We start from the raw sequence: 26,309 nt of genomic DNA on the forward strand, positions 1-26,309 counted from the left end.
GGTGAGCCACGAAACATATAACAGGCTGACAAAAAATACTCACTCTCAAAACATTCACAGTTTCGAGAAATTCTCAACTTTGACACATTCACTAGATTTACTTACGGTGAGGGACAACGTTTTGGTTCGACGATAAACCAATTCATTCAAAGGCAGCGCCGAGAGAACTCTCTATGCCATGCGTGAAATTTTACAGAGGACACAGTGAAATGTTTCACAACACGGTACAAAAGACAGTGAAGTGGTTCATAACACGGTACAAAAGACAGTGAAATGGTTCATAACACGGTATAAAAGACAGTGAAGTAGTTCATAACACGGTACAAAAGACAGAGAAATGGCTCATAACACGGTACAAAAGACAGGGAAATGGTTCATAACACGGTACAAAAGACTGGGAAATGGTTCATAACACGGTACAAAAGATAGGAAAATGGTTCATAACACGGTACAAAAGACAGGGAAATGGTTCATAACACGGTACAGAACAGTGAAATGGTTCATAACACGGTACAGAACAGTGAACTGGTTCATAAAACGGTACAGAGTGAAATGGTTCACAACACGGAACAAAAGACAGTGAAATGGTTTCATAAAACAGTACAGAAGATAGTGAAGTACTTCATAACACGATACAGACGAGAGGGAAGCGGTTCAAGACACGATAAACATATTGCAGTCTCCTGAATGTTTGCCATTTACCAGACGCTGTGGTAAACACGGCAAGTGTCATGTGAAACGGAGCATAAGAGAATCAACAGAGGAATGTTAGAAAAGCTCCCGGGCGCGCGCGCAAGGCGGGCGAGGAAGACTGAGGTGAGTGACAAAACACAAGGTGCATATTGGGGGAACGCCACAGTGGCTGTCATCAACCCTCTACCACCCTCTCCCTCCACCGGCGGCTGCACGCAACAGCATTCACACTTTCTCTAGACCAACAGGAACCGGCTCTGCACAAAGAAGATGCACTTGCGCCCCCGCCAGAGAGAGAGAGAGAGAGAGAGAGAGCTAACGTGGAGAAACGGATGCACCACTACAGGCTAGAAACAGCGTCACAACCCGAACGCCTTTTGAAGTTCTGGTGTTGATGTGACGGAGAAACATCTGGAGAAGCCTATTAGTTCGCGTGTATGGATGAATCATTTTTGTTGCTATATGTTAGGCACTTGTAACTTTTGGTTATAACGTGACACAATTCAATTTCTAGTTGGTTTGTCGTCCAGAAATGTCTCCACAGAGAGAAAGCGTATAATCACATAGAGTTAAACGACTTCGAAATTTCCGTTCTTTATAGCAATAGTTTGTATATTTAACTGAACGATCTGGTAAGTATATATTTGACATTATCGTCTTTGAAGCCTATTCTTGATGTTTACTAAATGCTCCTAATAAATGCAATAGTAACTACTTCATAACAAATGTATTCTAATTTGCGAGAGACGATGATGCATGTCAACATTTCAGAGAAAGTCGCGATTCCCTTACTGGGAACTCTTGTTGTTCTTAAAACCGCTCACGCTCTTTTTACGAGGCCCAAGACATTAGCTACTCACCCACACGACCGACGTGGTCTAAAATCTGGTCCCTGGAAATCTAGACACAACGATATAATCGCCGCATCTCAATGCTGCTGAGAATATCTGGGTCTGGGAAGTGATCGTGTTGTGGCGGGAGACTGGGCGACCCTGACCCACCACCACCCTCCCAGATAGCGTTTGGAAAAGCTTGCAGAGACATTCATGGGACCTCATAGCTGAGCACGACGGTACGACCCTTGACCACAGTGGCACGACCCTTGAGTACAACGGTGCGATCCCCTGGTTCGTGCTCTCGTTGATAACCAACGTACACACATCCCCCATATCGACAAAGACTTCTCGAGTTACACATTTTTGAGGTTAAATTGTTGCTTATTTTCGACGACGTATTGATATCCAGTGGTTAACTGTTGCTTATTTTCGACCGCGTATTGACATCCAGTGGTTCACTGTTGCTTATTTTCGACCGCGTATTGACATCTAGTGGTTGAAGTGCATCGATGCTTTTGGTCCAGTGGTTCAAAGTGTAAGACAGTGGAGCTTTCCAAGATTCCGCTCTCTTCAGTTCCAGCGGCTGCTGGCCGCCAGGCTCGGCGGCAACGCAAAATTGCAGACGCGAATCAAAATCAGAACACCTCCGCTCCGGGAGGTGAGTCATGACAAAGAAAACTAGTTCCCAGGAAAAAAAATGCAGGGTGTGAAGGTTACAACTCTGGCAACACTAGTAGGAGTCCCGGGATGTCCTCTGGCAACACTAGGAGTCCAGGGACGTCCTCTGGCGACACTAGGAGTCCCAGGACGTCCTCTGGCAACTCTAGGAGTCCCGGGATGTCCTCTGGCAACTCTAGGAGTCCCGGGATGTCCTCTGGCAACACTAGGAGTCCCGGATGTCCTCTGGCAACTTTAGGAGTCCCGGGATGTCCTCTGGCAACTCTAGGAGTCCCGGGATGTCCTCTGGCAACTCTAGGAGTCCCGGGATGTCCTCTGGCAACACTAGGAGTCCCGGGATGTCCTCTGGCAACTCTAGGAGTCCCGGGATGTCCTCTGGCAACTCTAGGAGTCCCGGGATGTCCTCTGGCAACACTAGGAGTCCCGGGATGTCCTCTGGCAACTCTAGGAGTCCCGGGATGTCCTCTGGCAACTCTAGGAGTCCCGGGATGTCCTCTGGCAACACTAGGAGTCCCGGGACGCCCTCTGGCAACACTAGGAGTCCAGGAATGCCCTCTGGCAACACTAGGAGTCCCGGGACGCCCTCTGGCAACACTAGGAGTCCAGGGACGCCCTCTGGCAACACTAGGAGTCCAGGGATGCCCTCTGGCAACACTAGGAGTCCCGGGACGCCCTCTGGCAACACTAGGAGTCCAGGGACGCCCTCTGGCAACACTAGGAGTCCAGGAATGCCCTCTGGCAACACTAGGAGTCCAGGGACGCCCTCTGGCAACACTAGGAGTCCAGGGACGCCCTCTGGCAACATTAGGAGTCCAGGGATGCCCTCTGGCAACACTAGGAGTCCCGGGACGCCCTCTGGCAACACTAGGAGTCCAGGGACGCCCTCTGGCAACACTAGGAGTCCAGGAATGCCCTCTGGCAACACTAGGAGTCCAGGGACGCCCTCTGGCAACACTAGGAGTCCAGGGACGCCCTCTGGCAACATTAGGAGTCCAGGGATGCCCTCTGGCAACACTAGGAGTCCAGTGACGCCCCCTGGCAATACAACTTTGAAAAAAAAATCGTTTTCCGAGTCGATTTTAGAAAGTTGTTCTCATTGGAAGGGCCATTTTTCATCAACATGAAATAACACTGTTGCAACATCAAACTTCTGACATAAGACTAGTGGTTTCTAATCAATTTACCTGCCAAAGGACTCCATTAGGAGGTGTTGTTTTTATCAGATATCCTGGGTCCCTAGAGGAGACTGATCTTTCGTTTAAATCCCCACTAAGAGTTATAGCACCATGCAATCGTACCTTTATCCGTGGTACTTCAGTCCCTGAATTTCCGTCTTCGAAACTCGCCTGTGTATGCACTACTGTCCCCCCACCCCACTCCCCAACCATCCAGTGATCTCCCAGGATGGTCAATCAAGCAGGAGGAACAACGAAGTTGGTGAGAGAGAGAGAGAGAGAGAGAGAGAGAGAGAGAGAGAGAGAGAGAGAGAGAGAGAGAGAGAGAGAGAGAGAGAGAGAGAGAGACCCACCCACCTGATGCCTATCGAGGTCTGGAGGATGGTGATGATACCCGACACGAAGATGATGGTGGAGACGAGGTCGCCCCGTCGGGGATCCGTCGCCTCCATGCACAGGTAAGACATGATGAGCAGTGGCGTGGAGATGGTCCCCCCGACGAAGATGAGAAAATGCTGGCGAAGGGGATTGAGGGTGGAGGTGGTGGGAAAAAGAAGACAGAGACACGTCATTATGAAGGTCTGGTACAAGTCATCACACAAGGGTAAACTTAAGACTGCCTGAATCATCAAGAGTGAGATTAGGGGAAGCTTCACCACGAGAGAAGATATAGTTCTCATCGTCTTTTAAGTAACTGTAAGATAAAATGGGACCCAATATCTCTCATCGTCTTTATGTAAATCTAAGACAAAAGTTGTTTTTTTTTTGGGGGGGGAGAGGAGATAGGGAGGTTGATAATTTACGAAGGTGACTGATGGAAGGTGCTAGTCGTACTCACCTGAAATCCAAAGAGCAGACACATGTACCACGGGGGAACATCTTCTATACCGTAGAGAAGCTCGGCAGGCGACCCATCAGGTGGTGGCTCCGGGTCTGGTTCCGGGTCAGGCATCGGGTCCGGCCGCTCCTGAGCCTTATCATCAACTTCCATGGTCGCACCAACCTCTGGACTCACCTGAGTCTGGCAGGAGGAGGGTGGTGACAGGCAAGAAGAACAAACACATCATAACGACGGAGGAAGAATGATAATGGTGAGGAAGATGAAAAAAAAATTATCATGATTAAGAGGAAGGCTATGGTGTCCTCAGGTAGTAGAAAAGTTACCATGAGACCTGGTGGATGGCAACGAGATGAATGGTCTCTTATTATTGAAGGGATTTCGAATGATACAATCATCAACTGGGATCTTAAGGAAGAAGTTCTACTTCTTTTCATATAGCGAAGCGGTCAGCCCAAATACAATATTTTCAAAACCCCTCATTACACAGCAGAAGGTAGTACAGATAGAAGGGACGACGAAGGAAGGAAGAAAATCCCACAAGACTGAATCATCGAGTGGAAAAAAAAAAAAATGGTATCATAACAGCTAATCTTCGTCTGGCTGATCATGTAGAAACCATGGGAACCTGCAGCCAACGCTGCCACCCGTCTTAGACCCGAGCTTAAGTGATGGGGAGACACAGACACACACACAGCTCATGAGAGCAGTGGCCGAAAGAATACACGTAGAACGGAGAGGTGCAAGCAACATCGCGGCGGACGGAGAGGGACGACTGAAGATGGAGAATGAATGCAGCCAAAGGCATTAGATTCCACTCTTAGCTAAGAGAGACATGTACGAAGCGCCACCCAAAGACATGCTTGAGGACCCCATATCGGGATCAATAAAACTACTGTAAAGAATTAAAAGGTTAAGGTAAGCAAGCCCCAGGGACCGTGCTGGCTCTCGACCCTGATGGGTGATTGATGGCAGCTACCATGGCTGCATCCTCCCACACTGTGATGTGTTTTCGGCGCAGCTGGACTCCAAGGAGGGTAGTTATTACTTTACAAAGCATAAAGAGGTTGTTTTTAACCCGTCTCACAATTTTCGTACTCTAACCGTAGGTAAAACGCTAGTATCACAAAAAGAAAGAAAAATGCGTTAGTTTTTACGTTCGCATTTGAATAGTAGATTCGACTGGAATATCCATGTTTCTCAACTGATCAAGTTAACTGGAACTGAAAACTGAACAAAAATCCTTAAATATCTTTACAATTCTTACAGTGGAAAACCGATGATAAAGCATTAATAACGATTTATATGACCATATCAAATCAAGATCAGACAGCCGCTCATACACAAGTATGTATGTCAAAGCAAACCGAGTCAGTCTTGAGGTCTGCTTACAGAATACTAGGAGTGAAGATATTTGCCAAAGGTGAGGTGGATGCACCCCTGGGAAAAAAAAAAAGGGGGGGGGGGGAACCTTTGGCTCTCTTTTTTTGAGTTGGTGAACACTTTGTCAGGCAACTTTGTACGAGAATGGGCTATTTTCTGAACACTGTATTCTGCTTAATGTTAATGATGCCCAAAGACTTCACGTGAAACCTATAAACTGACAGGCACTGGTACCTACAGACACCAAACTTTCTCTCAGCAATCAGAATGAAGAAGATTTGTTTACCTATTTTTCCATCAGTACAACCTACAGCACAGCAACTATGAGGCGTTTTTGTTAAAATTGAAGCGATAATAAGCAACAACTGACGAACTACGAGCCCAGGTTATCGTTACCAATCTGGAATGTGTTTGTCTGCTTCGTACACTGGTTTTCATGCTTTCTATAACCATACCACTTTTAAAGAGCCAGGATCTCAGATCAATTTCTAATCATCTTATCTCGTGTTATGAACTCGCTGCTCTCCTAAATTGGGATGTTCTTATTGTAAGCCCTTAGGAATTTGAGAGAAAAAAAAGAGATGGGACTCTCAAAGGTAAGCCCCAGGGTCCGTGCTGGCTCTCGACCCTACTGGCTGATAAGAGCTGCTATGGAGTCATCTTCTCTGACTGTGCGATTCATTTTACTCTATTATCCGGGATGGCCATGACTGGGCCTTGTTTTTGTCCGTGCCATTTCGGCTACATCTAAAAAAAATATCCACTTGAAAGCGACACAATTTTACTTTAAATATTTTTTAGTGTACGATTCTACTTTACCAAACTATTTTAGCAAATGTTTACCTTTCTTTTATAAAGTATGCCCAAATACATCTTGTAATAAGTCTGGTTATTCAAGATATTAAAAACAAAATGCTCAGAACACTCAGACACTTGTAATACATCACTTACAGGTATATAATACTTGACCTGCATTAAAAGAGTCGTATTCTTTTTGGCAACAAATAACGGATTCATGTGAAGTTTGACTTTGCAAAGGTGTCATCCATACGTAGTGTCCATCACTGGCACAGGGCACGATAAACCGGTTTGTTAGATAACCTAACATTCTTGAGAAAAAAACTCCATCAATCCTACTATCCCCATCCTCAAGCTGAGTACAGTCATCAACTGGAACAAAGTATTCAGGTCCATCCCGTGATAGAATAAAGATTCATTTCCGCTCACTATCTAAATAATAAAATCAATATTTTAAGACACTGTGATCATGTGGTTTTACGTGTAATGTAAAGGTAACATATGAAGAAATATTGTGATAATCTAAGACTATAATATTGATAATTTGCCACCACTTCACATGGGTGCGAGCGAAGCTGTGGAGAGACGCATTGAAATCTGAGAAGAATGTTATTGAGCAGACGATGACCAGCCAAGGCTTGGCTTTCCAGCCCTTCCCTACAGACGGAACAGGGGATGCTAAGGACGATAACTACGAAACAAGATCCATGTTCATCTGGTCCGTCATTTCACGAGTTGCTTACGAAATATTGTGAATAAAGATAATAACAAATCAGAAGTACGACATAAGGAAGGTAAGGGTACTGAATTTTGGTGGCGTACTTTTCTCATTTTTAGAGAAGTTGTGGATGAACTGGAGAGGTGATGATATCGTGAGATTCGAGATTGTGTTCCATGTTATGGTTCCTTCATAGTCTAGAGAGATGGGTGATGATTAACATTTTATAAAATAGTCAAAGATAATATTGGCATCTCAAGTTAGGGGGGCACTCTCAATCTTACCATCCAACGAGCCTAGAATTCCAAGAAAAGGCTTCCGACGCCGAGAATAATTCGCTCACAGGTTGTTTCCCTTATCACAGAATGTAAGGGTGCCACGCTAAATAAGTCAGATGTTCTTGTTCAGGTCCAGAGCGAATACCAACATGTGTTGGTCAGGAGAAACCACCAACGTGCCACACTCTCTCGCCCTGCCGATTGAGACTGACTGGTCCCGCCGTCTTGCGGTTTCAGCGCTCGTATTGTGTTGTCCTTCACCTGCCGGAACGCTTTTTTTTTTTTTTTCCTCTCCCACATACCACCGATACTGTGGGGGGCGAAACTTGACTGTTTCCTTTGAAGGGTAGTGTGAGGCAAAGGCATCAGTGCCTGACAAATAGTGCGTGGTCTTATACTATACTTAATAGTTTCAAACTTTTTTTTTTATAGACATGATGAACAATAATCAGAATACAATACTCAGAAAACATCCCAACGACTTATTTCCCAACACACTCACAGACAGTACACGATGGCCCAGAGAATTAATCTGATATCTCGTTGCAGCTGTTTGTACAACATTTAATGATTATACGTAATATCTTGACGAAGATGCTGATTTTTTTTTTTTTTCATTTTTATAACGGCTGAATTTCATTTATGCTGTTTGAAAGTTTCGACGACGAAACCTATCATGATTTCCATACATGATGTTGAGAATTAGTGCCTTAATGTTCGGGGAAGGGGTGAATGGTATCGGTCCTCATCGATGATCACTGCATTGGCTACAGCATCCTCCAAGGCCAAGTTACTGTTTAGAGTTCATGCCTCATGTAAAGTTGTGTCCATGCATCTGATCCACAGACGCACCCTGATGCATGACAGTCATAATGACAGGGATGGTCTGTGGGTGCATGTAGACCACGCTATGGTAATAATAAGTTAAAAACAAAAGTTCTACGTCGCTAAAAAGCGGGAAATGGCAAATATATATGGTTTCGGTGCATTATTACATGACAGCTAGAGACTGAGTGTGAACAAATGGGGCCTTTGTTGTCTTTTCCTAGCGCTACCTCGCACACATGAGGGGGGAGGGGGTTGTTGTTCTTCCATGTGTGGCGAGGTGGCGATGGGAATAAATAAAGGCAGACAGTATGAATTATGTACATGTGTATATATGTATATGCCTGTGTGTGCATATATATGTGTACATTGAGATGTATAGGTATGTATATTTGCGTGTGTGGACGTGTATGTATATACATGTGTATGTGGGTGGGTTGGGCCATTCTTTCGTCTGTTTCCTTGCGCTACCTCGCTAACGCGGGAGACAGCGACAAAGCAAAATAAATAAAAATAAATAAAAGATATATATATATATAAATATATATATATATATGTACATGTGTATGGGGGGGGGGGGGGGCTGGGCCATTTCTTTCGTCTGTTTCCTTGCGCTACCTCGCTAACGCGGGAGACAGCGACAAAGTATAAAAAAAAAAAAAAAAAAAAATATATATATATATATATATATATATATATATATATATATATATATCATACATATATATATATATATATATATATATATATATATATATATATATATATATATATATATATATATATATATATATATATATATATATATATATCATACATATTCGCCATTTCCTGCATTAGCGAGGTAATGTTAAGAACAGGACTGAGCATTGGAGGGAATATCCTTTTTTGGCCCCTTAATACGCACACACTAGACTTTTAGTGCTTTTACGTGTGTCCCAGCCTCATCTTGGTGAATTTAAAACCATGCTCCTTTATGGAGGAAGCTAAAGTTTACTCAAGAAGTCGAAATTGACAACAAATCATCCTTTTTGGATGTAGAGGTCATTAGGGATAAAGGTATCTTGAAAACTAAAGTTTACAGAAACCTACAAATATCTTACGTCCACTGTTATTCAACTCGTCATGTCCACGTAAAAAGTTCGGTCTTCATACCTATGTACCTTAGAACATATAGGATTTCAAATCCTGATTTTATAGATGAACTGAAAATGATTCAGTACATTGGACAGAAGCTAAGATACCCAATTAATAGCCTTAACCAGTGTCAGAATACAGCAAGGAAGCGTTTCTATAGTGGCCAAAAGAATAAGCCAGAACTTAATAGTAATTAGAACTCTTGGTCTTTCCTTCATTGGGAATTTTCTCGAATGTGTATACATTCTCAAAAAAAGAACTTAATGTACAAGCAGTATTCAAATATGACAACACCATTAAGCAAGCCCTAACCAAACTTAATCCATCAAATAATCCAGGTGTTGTCTATATAGACTCCCGTGTAAAGACTGTAACCAATTCTATATTGGGGCAATCAGAGAAAGATTTGGAAATTAGGATTCTCACAACATAAGTATCGTGTTAGGACGACCCAAAAGAGCAGCGAGATTATTCCAGAATGGAGCTGCCTTTTATCACCAATATTTAGCATCAAATCCATTTCAAGCACCTACGGTACAGTTTAGAGTCCTTGATTTGTGCTGTACAAATGGAATGTATGGATATTATATATACATCTATGCACCTAAGGATTTGACCCCGGTCCTGATACGCTTGGCATTGTATTAATTCTCCAAGTTTCACTTCACCTCTCTCCTACCATCCATTTCTGTTCGTCATAATGTTGCTACCCTCATATTATACAGGTGTTACTGCGGTCACTACTCTCGCGAGATGCCTGAGTGTGTCCCTGTCACCTGGCTTAGGAGATCCGTGGCTGGTGTCTGGCTGCTGCTTCCCGCAACTGCCTTGTGGATACCAGTCACACGATGATTGACCGTTATGATGCTTCATTCCCTTTCTTTAAAGTCGTGGGATTCGCTTCCACATCTCTCGTCTTTACCTCTTTCATAACCTCGCCACTTGAAGAGATCTGATAGATTTTTTTTCGTTCTCTCTTACTTAATCTTTTCACTCAAGATAACCGTAACTAGGCATGTTATCTATTTCCCGTGTCATATCGCTCTACTGCAAAGAAGAATGGTAAAAAGATATAATTCCGTGAAATTACTTGTTTTGAGTCTCAGGTAGCAACGTATACGTTTTTATAGTACAAGGACGTTATATGTGGATGCACCATATTGATGAAGAGTAACCTGTCACAAATATAGTGTTCGTGTGGGCAAGGTTGAAAAGGCTAACATAGAACCAAATAAAACCATTTTATTTGCTAAACATGCCGAATATTCGGCCATTTTCTATCACTCTTACAGATGAATAAAACTACTATGGAAATTTTTGGTTACTAGAAATAACACCTGGTAATAAATTAACCTAAAAATCGTAAACAAAAGGTGAAAGGTAACTGTGTGACGCAAGTGTTAACACTGCCGCTCACAAGCTCAGTATTATTTTTTTCTTCTTCAAGATAATGATGTTATAGGTATATGTAATTGGAGACATCATCATAATGTAGTAAAAGATAGAGAGTATTTTGTATCCAGGAAGGTAATCCATTCACAAGAGAAACTATCACAGCCGACCTATTGTATATGGCAAGTAATAACCTGACGTCAGTGGCAGGTGTAATTTGATGTACATCTGTATTTTATTTTCTATGTCACTTCAATAAATTTGTTATTCTTTTCGTGATACCACAAACCTAACTGACATAGTAATTGTGTAAGATGAGAGATATACAGTAAGTGACATATTTTATTGCTGTCCGAAATGAAGTAAGAAAAATTAACATTGACGTCTGGGGCATAAACTATGATCTTTTAGATATTAATATGAGTATTTAAGGTTTCTATACTTATTTTGATATGAATGAAAATAACTAAGTTATAAGCCTACGAATGTATATCTTATTTTATATCCAATAGAAATTGAATGGAAGCCAAACATAAACACATAGAAACAAGCTAAAAATACTAATGTTTTTGTACAATGAGTATTAAGATCATCGTCTTAGCTAGTCTAAAAGATTTATTATTTGAGGCTAATAATTATATTAAAGTATAAATTTAGTTATTCTAACCTATAAAGCCATAGAAAAATTGAATATATATACCAGAAACCTTCTGTCGTCGAGCGAGCCTGGAAATCGACAACATCGACGAGCAAAACAACACAGCCAGTCAGGCTCTGTCCCCATTGTAATTGATATTATTAACCACCTGTTGGTGGATATATCATGCCAGCCAGCATACGATATCAACCAGTGAGTATTTCAATTTATACTCATCAGATAATTAGGGTAGATTAAGTGTCCTTAACGGTGTAAAGCTCGGGTATAAAGGGTAACATCAAACCAGCTCAGGCAAGTGACCCTCCAGTGACGAAGGCCAAATAGCATTAGAGGAATGCCATTTATGGGGGCTTTTTTCTCCCCATCTACCCTAATGCTTTCTCTTTGTGATATGTATCTGTTCCGGTTTTATTACCGTTTTGGACATGAGCGAATGGTGTCAGATTTGTTAGGTTTGGTTGAATTTGTTAATCCGATCTTTTTTTGGTGTCTTGAGCGACTCTGACCTTCATTTCTGTTGCAAATAGGTTGATGTCCGAAAGGTAATTATACCTCTGTTTCCTCCTAAGCCTTTATATTTATAGTCACATGTATTGCAATAAATTCTTGATGGTCTGCCCCACATCGTACAAAATCTTGGAGTCGAAGGTTTCACAGACGTAACTTGAAGGCCAGAGCTGCCTCAATTAAAAATTGTGTCTGGGAATTCTTATCATAAAAGTTATGTTTCCTCCTGTCATCTTGATAGAACAGTTTCTCTCATGGAAGAGAACAGATTCCTGGTTGTGGAATACGAATCTCATTATTATGTAACCATTATCCTGTAATGGGATTTGCTTCTTAGAAATTCATCTTGTCTATAGAAACGTGTAGGAAGTACATGCATACACCTACCTTAGCACTCAATCAAGTTTTAGATAATGCCAAAATTAAGGTCAGTATCTGCTGCTAGGGGAAGTTGGATGGGGTTTTTGGAGGTTCTGTTCATTTCTTTTGACTTGTTTCACCGACTTATTCACCATTGCATATGGCTTGATAATCATAACCGTCTCTGTTATCAACCCGCCTGTTATCTTGAGAGCAAAAATCACTGCTCCATTAATCTTAATAACTTGTGCTAAGTATTTGGATGGCTTATTTCTTAAAGAATAAAGAAAAGGCAGTGGTTATATTTACGGTACCATACTGCATTTCCCGTGGACTATTGTTACCTTAGTTCTCGTCACACATTCGCATTGGTAATATTTTGGATTTGACATTTTTTCTTAAAAATTCTTTTACCACCATAAAAATAGTGTAGCCCTACATGAGTGCCATATAGACATGGCTTTGGGCTAATTTTTATGTGATCATATAGGTTAGGTTGGACATTTGTTAGTTGAGTTCTAACCTAACAGATCACGTAAGAATAGCTCAAAGCTGTGTTTATATGATACTCATGGAAGACTACATTATTTTTACAGTGGTAAAAGAAAAGAAAAAAATGCCAAGTCCAAAAATTTACTGATGCACATGTGCGATTTGAAATCCTGTAACCATAGTCCATGGGAAATGCAATACAGTACCATAAGTATAGCCAGTGTCAAAAAAAATTATATGTCATGCTCTGCAAGCCTTGTAGTATACATCATACTGTACACTTCCATTACAGATCAGTCATTTTTGGTGTCACAGAAGCAAAATTTTTACCATAGATTTTGTCACCTATTCAGAAATATTTCAGTTTATGAAAATAGAAAGAAAGTTATCTCAATTTCTTTGAAAAATGTGATTAACTTAAGTGCAAAAGTTTACAGTTCTTTCTCATTTGTTCATGATGATATTTCTGGGCTGTAAATGAACATCCCTGATGAAGATTTATTTCTCTAGTTCTTTGTATTTTCTATTGGTATGAGGATAGGGGAGAAAGAATACTTCTCACGTATTCCCTGCGTGTCGTAAAAGGGAGGGAGCGGGGGGCTGGAAATCCTCCCCTCTCATTATTTTTTTTTTTTTTATTTTTCCAAAACAAGGAACAGAGAAGGGGGCCAGGTGAGGATATTCCCTCAAAGGCCCAGTTCTCTGTTCTTAACGCTACCTCGCTAACATGGGAAATGGCGAATAGTTTGAAAGAAAAAAAAGAAAATTTTGTAATTAGATTTTTTTTTAGATTGTACATATGTTTGATATTTTTACTACAAAATAAGAGTGAAATAAGTGGGGTACTGGATTTTGGGCATCTTTGTGCTTGTGCCCTTCCAGTTTTGGTGGTTTGCCTTGTCATCATTATTTCAGCCATAAAAATGGAGTTACTTTGAATGATCATTCCCCATCACTCCATGTGGTCAGTGCTGGGAGTTTTTAGCAGACATTCCTTAGTGGGTACTTTTTCTTTCCAAGCTGTCCTACATGTAAGAAGTATGTGTTACTGTAAGAAGTATGTGTACCAATTTAAAGAAGGGCAGATCTTATGAAACTTTTCCATGTTAGACCATTGGGGGTTTGATAGTAGAGCTTGGTTTCTTTATCTCTGGATGATTCTACACCATAGTAGGGACTTGAGTTAGAAAATGGCTACACAGAGTAGGCTTTAGCTTCTAGAGGAAGATTTTTAGACTTTGGAAATGTCTTTGTTAGACTCCAGTGTTAGTGACAGTATGGATTATGGCCATTTAACTCTATCCATTGTCATTTTGACACCTAGGTTCTTTAAGGATACATTTGATTTGATCACTTAGAGTCAGTTTGAGTGCATCAAAGTGTAAACTTTTTGTAGTTCTTTCCCACCATCCAGAGAATTAAGGCAGGTTATCTTCTTTAACCGAGAACTCAAGTTTGGCTTTTGCTTGAGTTATGTCTTGTATTAAAAAAAAACCTTAATTTGGTACTTAACCATGCTCATAACTCAAAGAAAATTCCACTTTAGACCATGGAACTAAATACTGTACAGTTGTTATTAAGTGACATCATATGAGCTTTGTAAAAGTCATCTACCAAAATCTAGCACATTACTAGATAAAAAAAACTCTAGCTTTGGACATTAATATCATGGCTCACAGAGAGAGACATGTAAGGACAGAACATTTGTTACATTCCTTGAGGAGACTGCTTATGTATGGGCTTTAGATATATGTACTGTGGGAGGAAAATCATGTTACTATTGTATAAGAATTTTTATCTATCAATAAGGAGCAGCTACTATCCTTTCTAATTTATTATCATAGGTTCCACTATCAGACGAGGAAAACAGTGAGAGCATGTCGGATTCCATACCAAGCCAGAGGCTGGAAGAGGCAGCAGCTGCAAGTGCCACACCCCCTCCGTACTCTGTAAGTTTACCAATCTCAAGAGTTATTATGATGTATTCAATTAATTTTTTAGTGTACACTATGCCCTTTCGTGATAGGAATCATCTGCTCAAGACAGCAAATGATATAAAATGTCTCAAAAGTTTAGTATAGTGGCTCAATCACCTTTTAAGTGACTAAGTATTCATACCTTCCATGTTGAGAAAACCTACCAGTAGATGAAATCCTCTTACTTTTAGGCCTTCTTTGTCCATTGAATGATAAATTGCTCAGAAAAGTTCTCTTTTATCTCACAAAACCAAACCTTTAAAAATGTCATTTGGGTAGCAGTTGTCAAAAAACAAACCTGTTGAGTGGCTCCTCCCCCCTTCAAGGGGTGCCCAGGGCACTTGCCATACCCTAGATACGCCACTGTGGGCATGCCACGTGTGAGGGAAAGTATTGCTGATGGGCAACATGATAAATAATAAGGTATGTGTATATTCATCATTGCACTTGTTTACGAATTTTTGCAGTAACCTTCCACCACATTGGTATGCTATTAGCTCGACGGACAGACTGACTCCAGAGAGAAAAGCAAATTTTGATAAATGAAAAACTTTTTTGTTACCAGTGGTGACCACTATCATGGTGATGTCCTTGTTCTGAGAATTATGAGGGGGCTAGGCTGTCCAGTAGTTGGCTAGCAGGATATTGACATCATCACTAAGTAGGTTTTGCTAATTGGCAAATGGTGAACCTGTAATGAGTGGCTGCTACTTCTAAGTGGCTGGTCAGTGAAGGGTGAGTTGTAACCTCACCATGAGGTATAGCATTAGAGGCTTCTGACCACAGGGGACTCTCTCAGATTCTCTCAGCTCAGCATGCAAGACATGAACCTGGAGAGAAAGTTTTTTGTTCTTTCAGAACTTTTTTTTTTTTATATATACTTTGTCACTGTCTCCCGCGTTTGCGAGGTAGCGCAAGGAAACAGACAAAAGAAATGGCCCAACCCCCCCCCCATACACATGTACATACACACGTCCACACACGCAAATATACATACCTACACAGCTTTCCATGGTTTACCCCAGACGCTTCACATGCCTTGATTCACTCCACTGACAGCACGTCAACCCCTGTATACCACATCGCTCCAATTCACTGTATTCCTTGCCCTCCTTACACCCTCCTGCATGTTCAGGCCCCGATCACACAAAATCTTTTTCACTCCATCTTTCCACCTCCAATTTGGTCTCCCTCTTCTCCTCGTTCCCTCCACCTCCGACACATATATCCTCTTGGTCAATCTTTCCTCACTCATTCTCTCCATGTGCCCAAACCATTTCAAAACACCCTCTTCTGCTCTCTCAACCACGCTCTTTTTATTTCCACACATCTCTCTTACCCTTACGTTACTTACTCGATCAAACCACCTCACACCACACATTGTCCTCAAACATCTCATTTCCAGCACATCCATCCTCCTGCGCACAACTCTATCCATAGCCCACGCCTCGCAACCATACAACATTGTTGGAACCACTATTCCTTTCAGAACTTATTTCTTTTAATTTGGGTTTGGGTTTAACATTTTACCAAAGATCATTTGTTTAGTATGTATTTTGAAATACTTCTTTGATTTTATTTAGGGATGGTATTTTAAGGAGCTAAGATTTTTTTCTTTTAAGGCACAGTCCCCTGTTCCTAATGTTACTTTGCCAAGGTAGGAGAGAGTGAACAGTTATGAAACAAAGCCATGTTTGTATCATGGATGTATGTAGCAAGAAATGTACGGTATGATTAGTAAGGATGTGTTTGCACACAGTATGTAGTTCTGTTTATTGCATTTGCAAGACAAATGAAAGTTTTTTAGTTCTGAACTCAGTTAGTCTTATAAATTTTTAAACATTTATCTGTTTGTGGTGTATGATAGTTTTTAAACTTTTTTTGTCTTTTCTGAAGGATTATAAAACTACAATATTGCTATTAATTTTCAGGTTACAGATGCCAATGAAGGTGTAGTTCATCCTCCTTTGGATGACATACCTCCTCCAAAGCCAGATATGCATGCCCCTCCACCATATGAGGAATCAGATACTAGGGATGGATCCACTACCTCAGTGACAGCACCCCTTGTGCAGGAGTCATCCGAAGTACAGCCACCCAGCTATGAGGAAGTACAGAGGCTGAAGGCTCTGGAGGCAGCAGAAGATTTTACTGTGCCTCTGTGCCATGTGAGTTATGTTGATATTATGAAGCATTGGATTCTTTCAGTGTTATGTGCGAGTTCTTTGCATTGTATATATGGCATATTGAATGTAGTTACCGGATCTGTTCCTTTGTAGCTAAAGATACTTAGCACACAGTAAAAAATTAACTTTAATGGAATCTAGATGACACAGTTTTGATAAATGATTTAATGTTATATGCTACTATCAGTTTCTGATTATTTTTAGCTAAACTAAAATTGTTTTTGTAATTAGATAATTATAGTCAAAGGATATTGTTATAGTCTTTTGCAGTTGTTGAGTAACCTATTTTCTCCAGGTTTAGATGAATTACTTTTCCAAAGTTTGTTTATCAGCAAATGCAATTGAGTGAAACCTGAGTTGGCAGCTAGAATTACTAGTATAATGGAGAATTGACACGTCCTTTTATACATAACTTAAATACATTTACATACATTTTTAAGCTCAGTGATTTAGTTTTCAAAGAGTTGTCAGTTGCATTTTATGGAAGTATGTGATTAAAAGGTTCTTATTCCAAGTTACTTCTATTCAGGAAAGCAGAGTTCTCTGCTGTGCTGAAAATATGTTTAGAAGGATCTGACTTGGCTGTATACCCCATAGTTTCACTGGCCATATTGGGGATGGGTCTAAGTGAAGGGAACTAACATTTCAAATACTCTAAAGAATCCAAAACAGATGAAATAATTCCCTTTGAATATTCATCAGGAGCATTAGAGAAGGGGTCATTTACATCTTTCTCTTTCTTCATTTTGTCTGTGGTAGGCATGGGCATGAACAAAATTATTCATGGCATTTTTGAAAGGGTTGGACTTTTTCCGGGAGATAGGCACTTTCTTATCTGATGCTCCTGATCCCCCTTGAACTTGAACTCGGCTTTTGAATTCAAGGTTTCAATGAATTGCGAGTTTCACTGGGGGTGAATGGTGGGTCAGCAAGTGTTTCAGGGTGGATTTTTTGTGGGATTTTCATGGCTGTTCTCTTTATTGGTTGTGCTAGGTTTGTGATTCACTTTGGTAGTGTTTTATGAGTATGTTTGTGTGGTCCATGGGAAAGGGGATGATTTGGACAAGAAAAAGACTCCTTTAACATCTCATGCAAATTGTTCATCCACTCCACTGTATGCCTCCTGTGCTTAGATTTCTAACCTCAAAAGCAGATATAACAAAGATGCAAACCAAGCGAACCACAAACACTCAATGTCTTCACAGTTCAACAAAGGTCATCCCAACACAGACCACCCCTGTCAAATATAACACTGATAGAACACATACGTTTTGAAATGACCTGAGTAGCACTATACAACTGACTTCCCAACATGATTTTAAACTACAACTCACCAGATATACACCCATCTGAAACCACATTTCCTAGACAAGCTTGGGATGAATTAATTGCTGTTTGCATATGACATGGCTCCATTGGCAGACTTCAGAGAGAAACTGCTAGTTAGTGTCAGAGTTTTGGAGTATGTGTGGAAGGATGAAATTGAGTTAATGTAAATAAAAGTAATGCAGTGAAGTGTAGCAGGGGGGCAAGACAATGGGCAAAGGTCTTAGATACCTTTGATAAATGAGTGGAAAGATGGGTTACTATCTGTGAGGATATGAAATTTAGGCCCAGAGTGCAATAGAATGGAAGAAGATGGATGCATTGAAAATGAAATGTTTGAGGACAGTATGTTGTGTGAGGAAAGTTGATTGTGTAATGAATGATAGAGTAAATGAGATGTATAATAGTAAGCAGAGTATAATTGAGAGAACTGACCTGGGTGCACTGAAGTGTTTTGGAAAGAAAAGATGATTAGCAGAGAGAGACTGACTAAGAGGTTATATGTGTCAGAATTGGAGGGAGCAAGGGATAGAGAGAGACCAAGATGTTAGGATGGAGTGAAAGAGGATTTGAGCTATTGGGGTTTGAACATTCAGGAGGGTAAAAAGTATATTTGGGATATAGGGAACTGGGTCAATATGGTATACAGGGTGTGATGTTCTGATGATTGCTTCAATCGTCATATGAAATGATCAAGGGTGACCATAGAATGACATGTGGGTCTTTGCTGTAGGTGAGGGCTTTGTTTATGGAATACTATGCATGACAGCTAAAGAGTGGATGTGAGCGAGTGAGATCATTCTTCAACTGTTCTTGGCACTATTAACCACTGAACATGTATGAAAAATGAATGTAAGTTATTACTGCTCATGTTATAGTACTCAGAAAGCAGAATTTTTGTATTATATAATAAATTCTCTTATTCCAAGCAGTGTGATGATATATACTTTTGGTTATGATTCAGGGAAGTGGTTCACTTGGAGGTGCTGGCTCTGTGACTGGGACAGGTGGGAGTGGGATGCGTGTTCTTCGTGTCTCCTCCTTAGGGGGACTTGATCCAGAAACTGCTGAGATAGCTGAAGAACAACTTCTTGGCACAGACTTTATGTTCTTTGTGGCCTTTGCAGGTAAAGTTAAACTCTCCCTTTGTCACCATATGTATGACGTCTTCTATCCATGTTTGAGCAGATTGCATATGCTGAATCTTCTTAGAGCTCTTACGGTATCATCCTTCTTAATGCCTTTAAGTGCTTCAACCTCAGCCATAATAAACCTGCAAATGATGTTGGTGGTAAAGTGGAGAGCATTTGTTGTCTGAAAAGTTTTTATTGAGGATGTTAGGCATGTGTACGTGTAGGAAGAGAGGAAAGTGATTGGTTCTCAGTGAATATAGGTTTGCGGTAGGGCTACAGTTTGGAAAAAATCAGGAGTGGTTAAATAGAATACTACATGCTTTATAAAAGATAGAATACTTACCTGATTAACTCCCACATGGATGGGTTTCATTATTTAGACTTTCCAACCCCAGAGCCCCATCTATCATTATGTGTATTTTCTCTTTGATATATTAATAATGTTACTTTTGTCTCTTCCTCCATTAGCTTTAATACACCTTGTTGGATAGTGATGGGGAAACTCAAGATATAAGTGATCACTTTATATAGGTTGAGGAATAGCATTTAGTTGTATTTAATTTTTTTTTCTTCCAGCTGCCTTTGTCTTCAACTGGGTGGGCTTTGTACTGCTCTTGTGCTTCTGTCATACAGTTGCTGGTCGCACAGGTGCTTTAGCAGGCTTTGGACTGTCTTTGGCAAAGTGGGCTGTTATCGTTCGGCACTCTACAGACTTGGTAGCAGATTCTAACACTTGGCTGCTATGGCTTATCATGGCCTTAGGTAAGTTTATCTATTTGCATTACACGTACTTTTTCTTTCTTTCATATTTGTAATGTCATTTTTCACACTAGCAAGGTAGTGCTGGGAACAGAGGAAGAAAAGGCCTCATTTGCTCACATCCATTTGTTAACAGTCATGTGTAGTGACTGAAAGCCCACTAACTGCAACCATACCACACAGATCAATCTTTGGTTTCCCGTGGCTGCTCCAACTGACTCAGTTCAGCTCTTTAATGGCGGGTTGCCGTCTGTGTACCACATTATTCCAGTTTGTTTCATCATGTGTATGCCTCTCTCTCCTCCATATTGAGACCCAGAGTGCTCAAATCGTTTTCACTATATCCCTTCATCTCCAAAGTGGTCTCCCCTTTCTTTTAGTTCATTTCACTACTAACATATATATTCTCTTTGTCAACCTCTCCTCACTCATTCTCTTCATATGTCCAGACCATTTCAGAACATCTTCAGCTCTCACATCCATGCTCTTATTACCACACCCTATCAATTACCCTGTCATTAGTTACTTGATCAACCCTTCTTGCATGGCAAATTTACTCAAACATTTTATTTCCCACAGAGTCACCCTCTTCTTTACATTCTCCTTTGTGGCTGTTGCTTTGCATCCATTTAACATTGATTGTACTTATATACCTTCAGACATATCCATTTTTGCCCTACCAGATAATGATCTCTCTCTCCAAACATTTCTCTGTGATTCCAGAACCTTTCTTATTCTGAAAGATTGGGAATTACCTGTTTTATTTTTCTCTATTGTTCAAACCTGAATGCAACAATGATGGTATTGATGTCATCCTGGAAAATGAGGGGAAAATTAATCCTTAATGCTTCAGTAGGTACCACCCCCAAAGTAGATGATGTAAAGTATGTGGCCTTTGAAAATTTATTACAAATTATTTAGCCTATTACAAGATGATTTAAAGTGTGGGAAGGAGATGATTTGAAATGTGATCTTTGAAAAAGTATTGCAAATTGATTATCAAACTTTTTTCAGGAATGTTAATCTGCATGCGAGCCATCCTGCAATATGTGCATGCCAAGCGTGAGTGGCACCAAGTTCCCCATAATTCCCGACACCGCTTCTTCTTGTTCTACTGAAACTGGTTAAAGTGTTCAAAGAATTGCGTACCACCTCTTCTGAATATTTTATATTCTTAGTCTTGTAGAGCTGTCCAGAGAACATTTAATGTATTCGTTTTGATAAAGGCATAGGTATGTATGCCAAAATATCATCAGTGAAATAAACTGTGCTTAAGTCTAAATACTCTCCTATCCATTCTTTTGCAAAAGTAACTCAACAAATATACAGTTATTTTTTTGCCTACATCAAAGGTGAATGGATATTTATTTCAAGTTTAGTGAAATATCATCCTAATTACTTGCTCTACTTTTTCCTTTTTTCTCTCTGTTGTCTATCATAAATTCATAATCAGCAACTCAGTTCACTTGAATTTAAGTACGTTCAAAAGGTTTTAATGTCAAAACATCATCATGTACAACTTTAATTGACTCACTGAACTAAGGATGAGCAATAACCATATGTCATTTGTTTCTGTTAACTTTGACTTCTTTTCAGGAACTGTCAACTGGATCAGTTTGACAGTAAGTTTGGATGAGGTTTACAGTACATATTGTTTTAGTAGTGTTCAGGGGATCCTCATGTAGGTTTTCATGTAGTTTTGGCGATTTCATCATTTTCAGAAGATAAGATGTCAGCTAAGCATATGCTTATAATTGGTTGCTGTTGCCTTGAATAAGTTTGTTATAGGACATTGGTACTTTGTTAACTGAAGTCAAGCGTCACCTCTGTTCTGAATATGGATGCTAGTCTACTCCTTCTTTCCTTAGTTGGTGGTACCAGTTTTTCAGTAGAAAAACAGAGGCATGATATCCATTATATCAGCAGCTACTAGAGATGTGGATGAATTTTGTAAGTAGAGTGTAGTTTTGAGACCATAGCTATTTCATTTTGAAAACTGTGGGAAAGCAAACACTGACATGCACCAGAATATTTGATATAGCTTGCAGCTTTTTTTTCTTTTCATATTATTTTGGGATTATGGAAAATTATGCTTTAGTTTTTCAACCATCATTTCAGTAATGGTGACAGTAATGTACATTTTTGACATTTTATGTTGACCTAGCCACTTGTGTGTGTGGATGATTTCATTATCAAGAGTTACTGTAGTGTAAGTTGTTTTTAATACATATATATATTTTTTCTCATACATATTCGCCATTTCCTATATTAGTGAGTTAGTGTCAAGAACAGAAGACTGAGCCTTAGAGAGAAAATCCTCACTTGGTCCCCCTCTCTGTTGCTACTTTTGGAAAAGTAAAAACGAGGTGAGGATTTCCAGCCCCCCCGCTCCCACCCCTTTTAGTCACCCTCTGTAACGTGCAGGGAATATGTGGGAAGTATTCTTTCTACCCTATCCCCTTGAATAATATATATATATTTTTTTTTTTACGTGATCACCATTTCCTGCGTTACTGAGGTAATGCCAGGAACAAAGAAAGTCATCATCTGCTCATATCCATTCTCTGACTATCTTGTGTAATGCACCATAACCATAGCTCCATATCCTCAACCAAGCTCCACAGACCTTTCTATGGTTTACCCCGGTTGCTGCATATGCATATTTTTATTCAGTGTGTTTATGGATTAGCAGAATGCATATTTAGTGTCATTTTTTAAAGGTAAGGGTGACAGATGAGTGTTTGAATTATAGAGATTTAGGTTTGTTGAGTGTACCTGGTACTTGTGAAGTTGTATGCATGAGTAGTGAATGAGAGGATGGTACTATGCATAGAGCATCAGACTAGGGAGGAAGGATGTGGTTTCAGTATTAGTCGAAGATGTGTGGATTAGGTGTGTGCTTTAAAGAATGTGGGTGAGAAATACTTAGAGAAATCTGTGGCATTTATGGATGTGGAGAAAGTATATGATAGGGTTGATAGAGAAGCTGTAGGGGAGATGTTGCAAATATATGATGTGGTAGGAAATCTTGTAGAAGCAGCGAGGAGTTTTTATCAAGAGAGTGAGGCATGTGTGCAAGTAGGTAGAAATGAGGGCGAGTTGTTCCAGGTGAAGGTGGGTCTGCAGTAGGGGGTGTGATGTAACCATGGCAGTTTGATTTGTGGATGAAATGATAAGGAAGGTAAATGCAAGGATCTTGGGGAGAGGGGTAGGTATGCAGTCTGTTTTAGGCAAGAGGGGACTGGGAGATGAGTCATTTGTTGTTAGCTGAAGACACTGCACTGGAGGCAGATTTGAGTGAGAAACTGCAGATGTTAGTGTCTTTGGAGAATGTGTGAAAGGAGAAACTTCAGAATAAATGTAACTAAAAGCAAGGTTATTAGGTTTACCAGTGCTAAGATACATGATTGTTGGTGTGGGGGTATGAATGGAGATGACTTAGAGGAGGTAGCAATGAATGGAACTGTGAAAGCTGAGGTGAACCATAGGATGGGTGAGTGGGCAAAGGTTCTAGGAGTATTGAGGAATGTGTGGACAAAGAGGTCAGTATTTAGGAGGGTGAAAAAGGGTATGTTTGAAAGTATAATAATCCTAACAGTGTTATATGGGTGTAAGGCATGGGCTTTAGTTGAGAATGTACTGAAGAAGGTGAGTGTGCTGGAAATTAAATGTTTGGGGCTATTACTTGATGTAAGGAGAGTTGGTTTAATGAGTAATGATGGGGTAAGAGAGAGTTGTGGTAATAGATAGAGTATGGTTTAAAAAGTTAATGATGGTGTGCTGAAATGGTTTGGATCCATAGAGAGAATGAGTGTAGAGAGGTTGACGAAGAGGATATACTGTATTTGCGGCATACAGTACTCTGGTGTTTTAGATGCACCCTAAAATGTGTAGAAATTATTTTGAAAGATAATTTGACCACATATACGGATTTAATGTTTCTCTTGGTGTATATGGAACATAAAGCATTATTCCTGTATAAATGGAATTAATTTCAAACAAAAATAGGTGTTGTAGTGTTATTCATAAACCATACAACTCCAAAGCATTCCTCCACTCTAAGAAAAACAAAAAGCACTTGTTGCCAGTACATAGAAATACTTCATGTACATTTATGGTCTTTTACCCAGCAAATAATTAGTCTCTTGTATATCAGGTAGTAAGTAAATAACAATAAAAAGAAAATTCCATTGACTTTTACTCATCTCCATACCCATGAAACTCATCACTCATATGTTCATCTTCATGGTGACTGCTTTGAATGGAAGAATTTTCACTTTTCATATACTCTAGATCAGTGATAACTCCATTATATGATATAAAGTAATTAAACAAGGTACTTGTGTATTAGATACTGTGGTTGTTAGATCCAGTATGTTACATGATGTTGCTTGAAATTCAGGCTAATACCAGTGCAAGGTCATTGTAGACCTGACTTTCACTTTATTAGAAACATATTTACTTTTGGAAGACATTTCAAGAAAAAATGCATCTTATATCCCACTAAATATGGTATGTGTAAGACATTTTCAAGAGAAAGTGCATTTTATATGTCAAATTATGGTATGTGTCAGATGTGGAGTGGACAAGGAGAGGGACATCGAATTTGAGATGGAAGGATGGAGCAAAATGAATTTTGAGTGCTTGAAGCCTAAGCGTAGTGGAGGGTTAAAGTTGTGAATGGAACAGATTGAATTGGAGCAATGAGATATACAGGGGACGACTTGCTGTAAGTGGATTGTATGTTACATAATTTTGCTTGAAATTCAGGCTAATACCAGTGCAAGGTCATTGTAGACCTGACCTTCAATTTATTAGAAACAGGCTTACTTGTGGAAGACATTTTCAAGAAAAAATGCATCTTATGTGCCACAAAGTATGGTATGCTTGTGAAGCAGCTGGGGAAAACCATGGAAAGGTTGGGGGACATAGTTGTGGATGAGGCATCGTGGTTTCATTGCAGTACATGTGACAGCTAGAGGATAAATGTGATTCAAATAAGGCCTTTTCTTCGCCTGCTCCTGGTGTTTCCTTGCTAATGTAGTAAACATCAAATAATTATGAACGTGTATGTATATACATGTGTATGTGGATGGGTTGGGCCATTCTTTCATCTGTTTCCTTGCACTACCTCGCTAATGCGGGAGACAGCGACAAGTAAAATAAATGAATATAGTGAATATATATTATGTATTATACTTGATCGCAGTTTCCTGCATCAGTGAGGTAGCACCAGGAAACAGACGAAGAATAGCCCATACACTCATTACATGTATATATACATAAATGCCATATATGCACATATACATACACATAGACATATACATATAAACACATGTACATATTCATACTTGTTTACTTTCATCCATTCCCGGCGTTATCCCACCCCACAGGAAACAGCATCACTACCCCTGGCTTCAGTGAGGTAGTGCTGGGAAAACAGACAAAAAAAGGCCATGTTTGTTTATACTCAGTCTTTAGCTATCGTGTGTAATGCACTGAAGCCACAGCTTCCTATCCACATCCAGGCCCCACAGACCTTTCCATGGTTTACCCCAGATGTTTCACATGCCCTAGTTCAGTCCATTGACAGCACATTGACCTTGGTATATCACATTGTTCCAGTTCACTCTGTTCCTTGCATGCCTTTTACCCTCCTGCACATTCAGGCCCAGATCACGAGAAACAGCGATCATGTATAAGAAAATATATATATATATATATATATATATATATATATATATATATATATATATATATATATATATATATATATATGTATATATATATATTTTTTTTTTGCCGCTGTCTCCCGCGTTTGTGAGGTAGCGATATATATATATTTTTTTTTTTTTTTTTTTTTTTTTTTATACTTTGTCGCTGTCTCCCGCGTTTGCGAGGTAGCGCAAGGAAACAGACGAAAGAAATGGCCCAACCCCCCCCCTCCCATACACATGTACATACACACGTCCACACACGCAAATATACATACCTACACAGCTTTCCATGGTTTACCCCAGACGCTTCACATGCCTTGATTCAATCCACTGACAGCACGTCAACCCCTGTATACCACATGACTCCAATTCACTCTATTCCTTGCCCTCCTTTCACCCTCCTGCATGTTCAGGCCCCGATCACACAAAATCTTTTTCACTCCA

General features: G+C 40.1%; 2 protein-coding genes across 3 annotated transcripts in view; one reads left to right on the plus strand and one right to left on the minus strand.

Moving 5' to 3' along the window:
- LOC139754784 (solute carrier family 23 member 1-like) overlaps positions 1-7,606 on the minus strand; it is a 35,685-nt gene extending 28,079 nt beyond the window's left edge. For both annotated transcript variants that reach the window (XM_071672574.1, XM_071672584.1), the window contains exons 1-3: positions 7,404-7,606; positions 4,221-4,403; positions 3,740-3,897 (exon numbers count right to left, since the gene is read on the minus strand). In XM_071672574.1, coding sequence (XP_071528675.1) covers positions 3,740-3,897; positions 4,221-4,403; positions 7,404-7,406 — 344 coding nt within the window. In that variant the 5' untranslated portion in view covers positions 7,407-7,606. The remainder of the gene's footprint in view (positions 1-3,739; positions 3,898-4,220; positions 4,404-7,403) is intronic.
- A 3,859-nt stretch (positions 7,607-11,465) lies between these two features.
- Positions 11,466-24,338, plus strand: Ndfip (Nedd4 family interacting protein). Its single transcript, XM_071672598.1, has 6 exons — positions 11,466-11,601; positions 14,613-14,717; positions 16,676-16,912; positions 19,221-19,383; positions 19,966-20,151; positions 21,163-24,338. Exons 1-6 carry the CDS (start codon positions 11,575-11,577, stop codon positions 21,264-21,266), a joined length of 822 nt encoding a protein of 273 aa, XP_071528699.1. The 5' UTR covers positions 11,466-11,574; the 3' UTR covers positions 21,267-24,338.
- Positions 24,339-26,309: the final 1,971 nt, after the last annotated feature.

The sequence above is a fragment of the Panulirus ornatus genome, chromosome 2 (genome assembly GCF_036320965.1).
Source record: "Panulirus ornatus isolate Po-2019 chromosome 2, ASM3632096v1, whole genome shotgun sequence".
Classification (NCBI taxonomy): domain Eukaryota; kingdom Metazoa; phylum Arthropoda; class Malacostraca; order Decapoda; family Palinuridae; genus Panulirus; species Panulirus ornatus.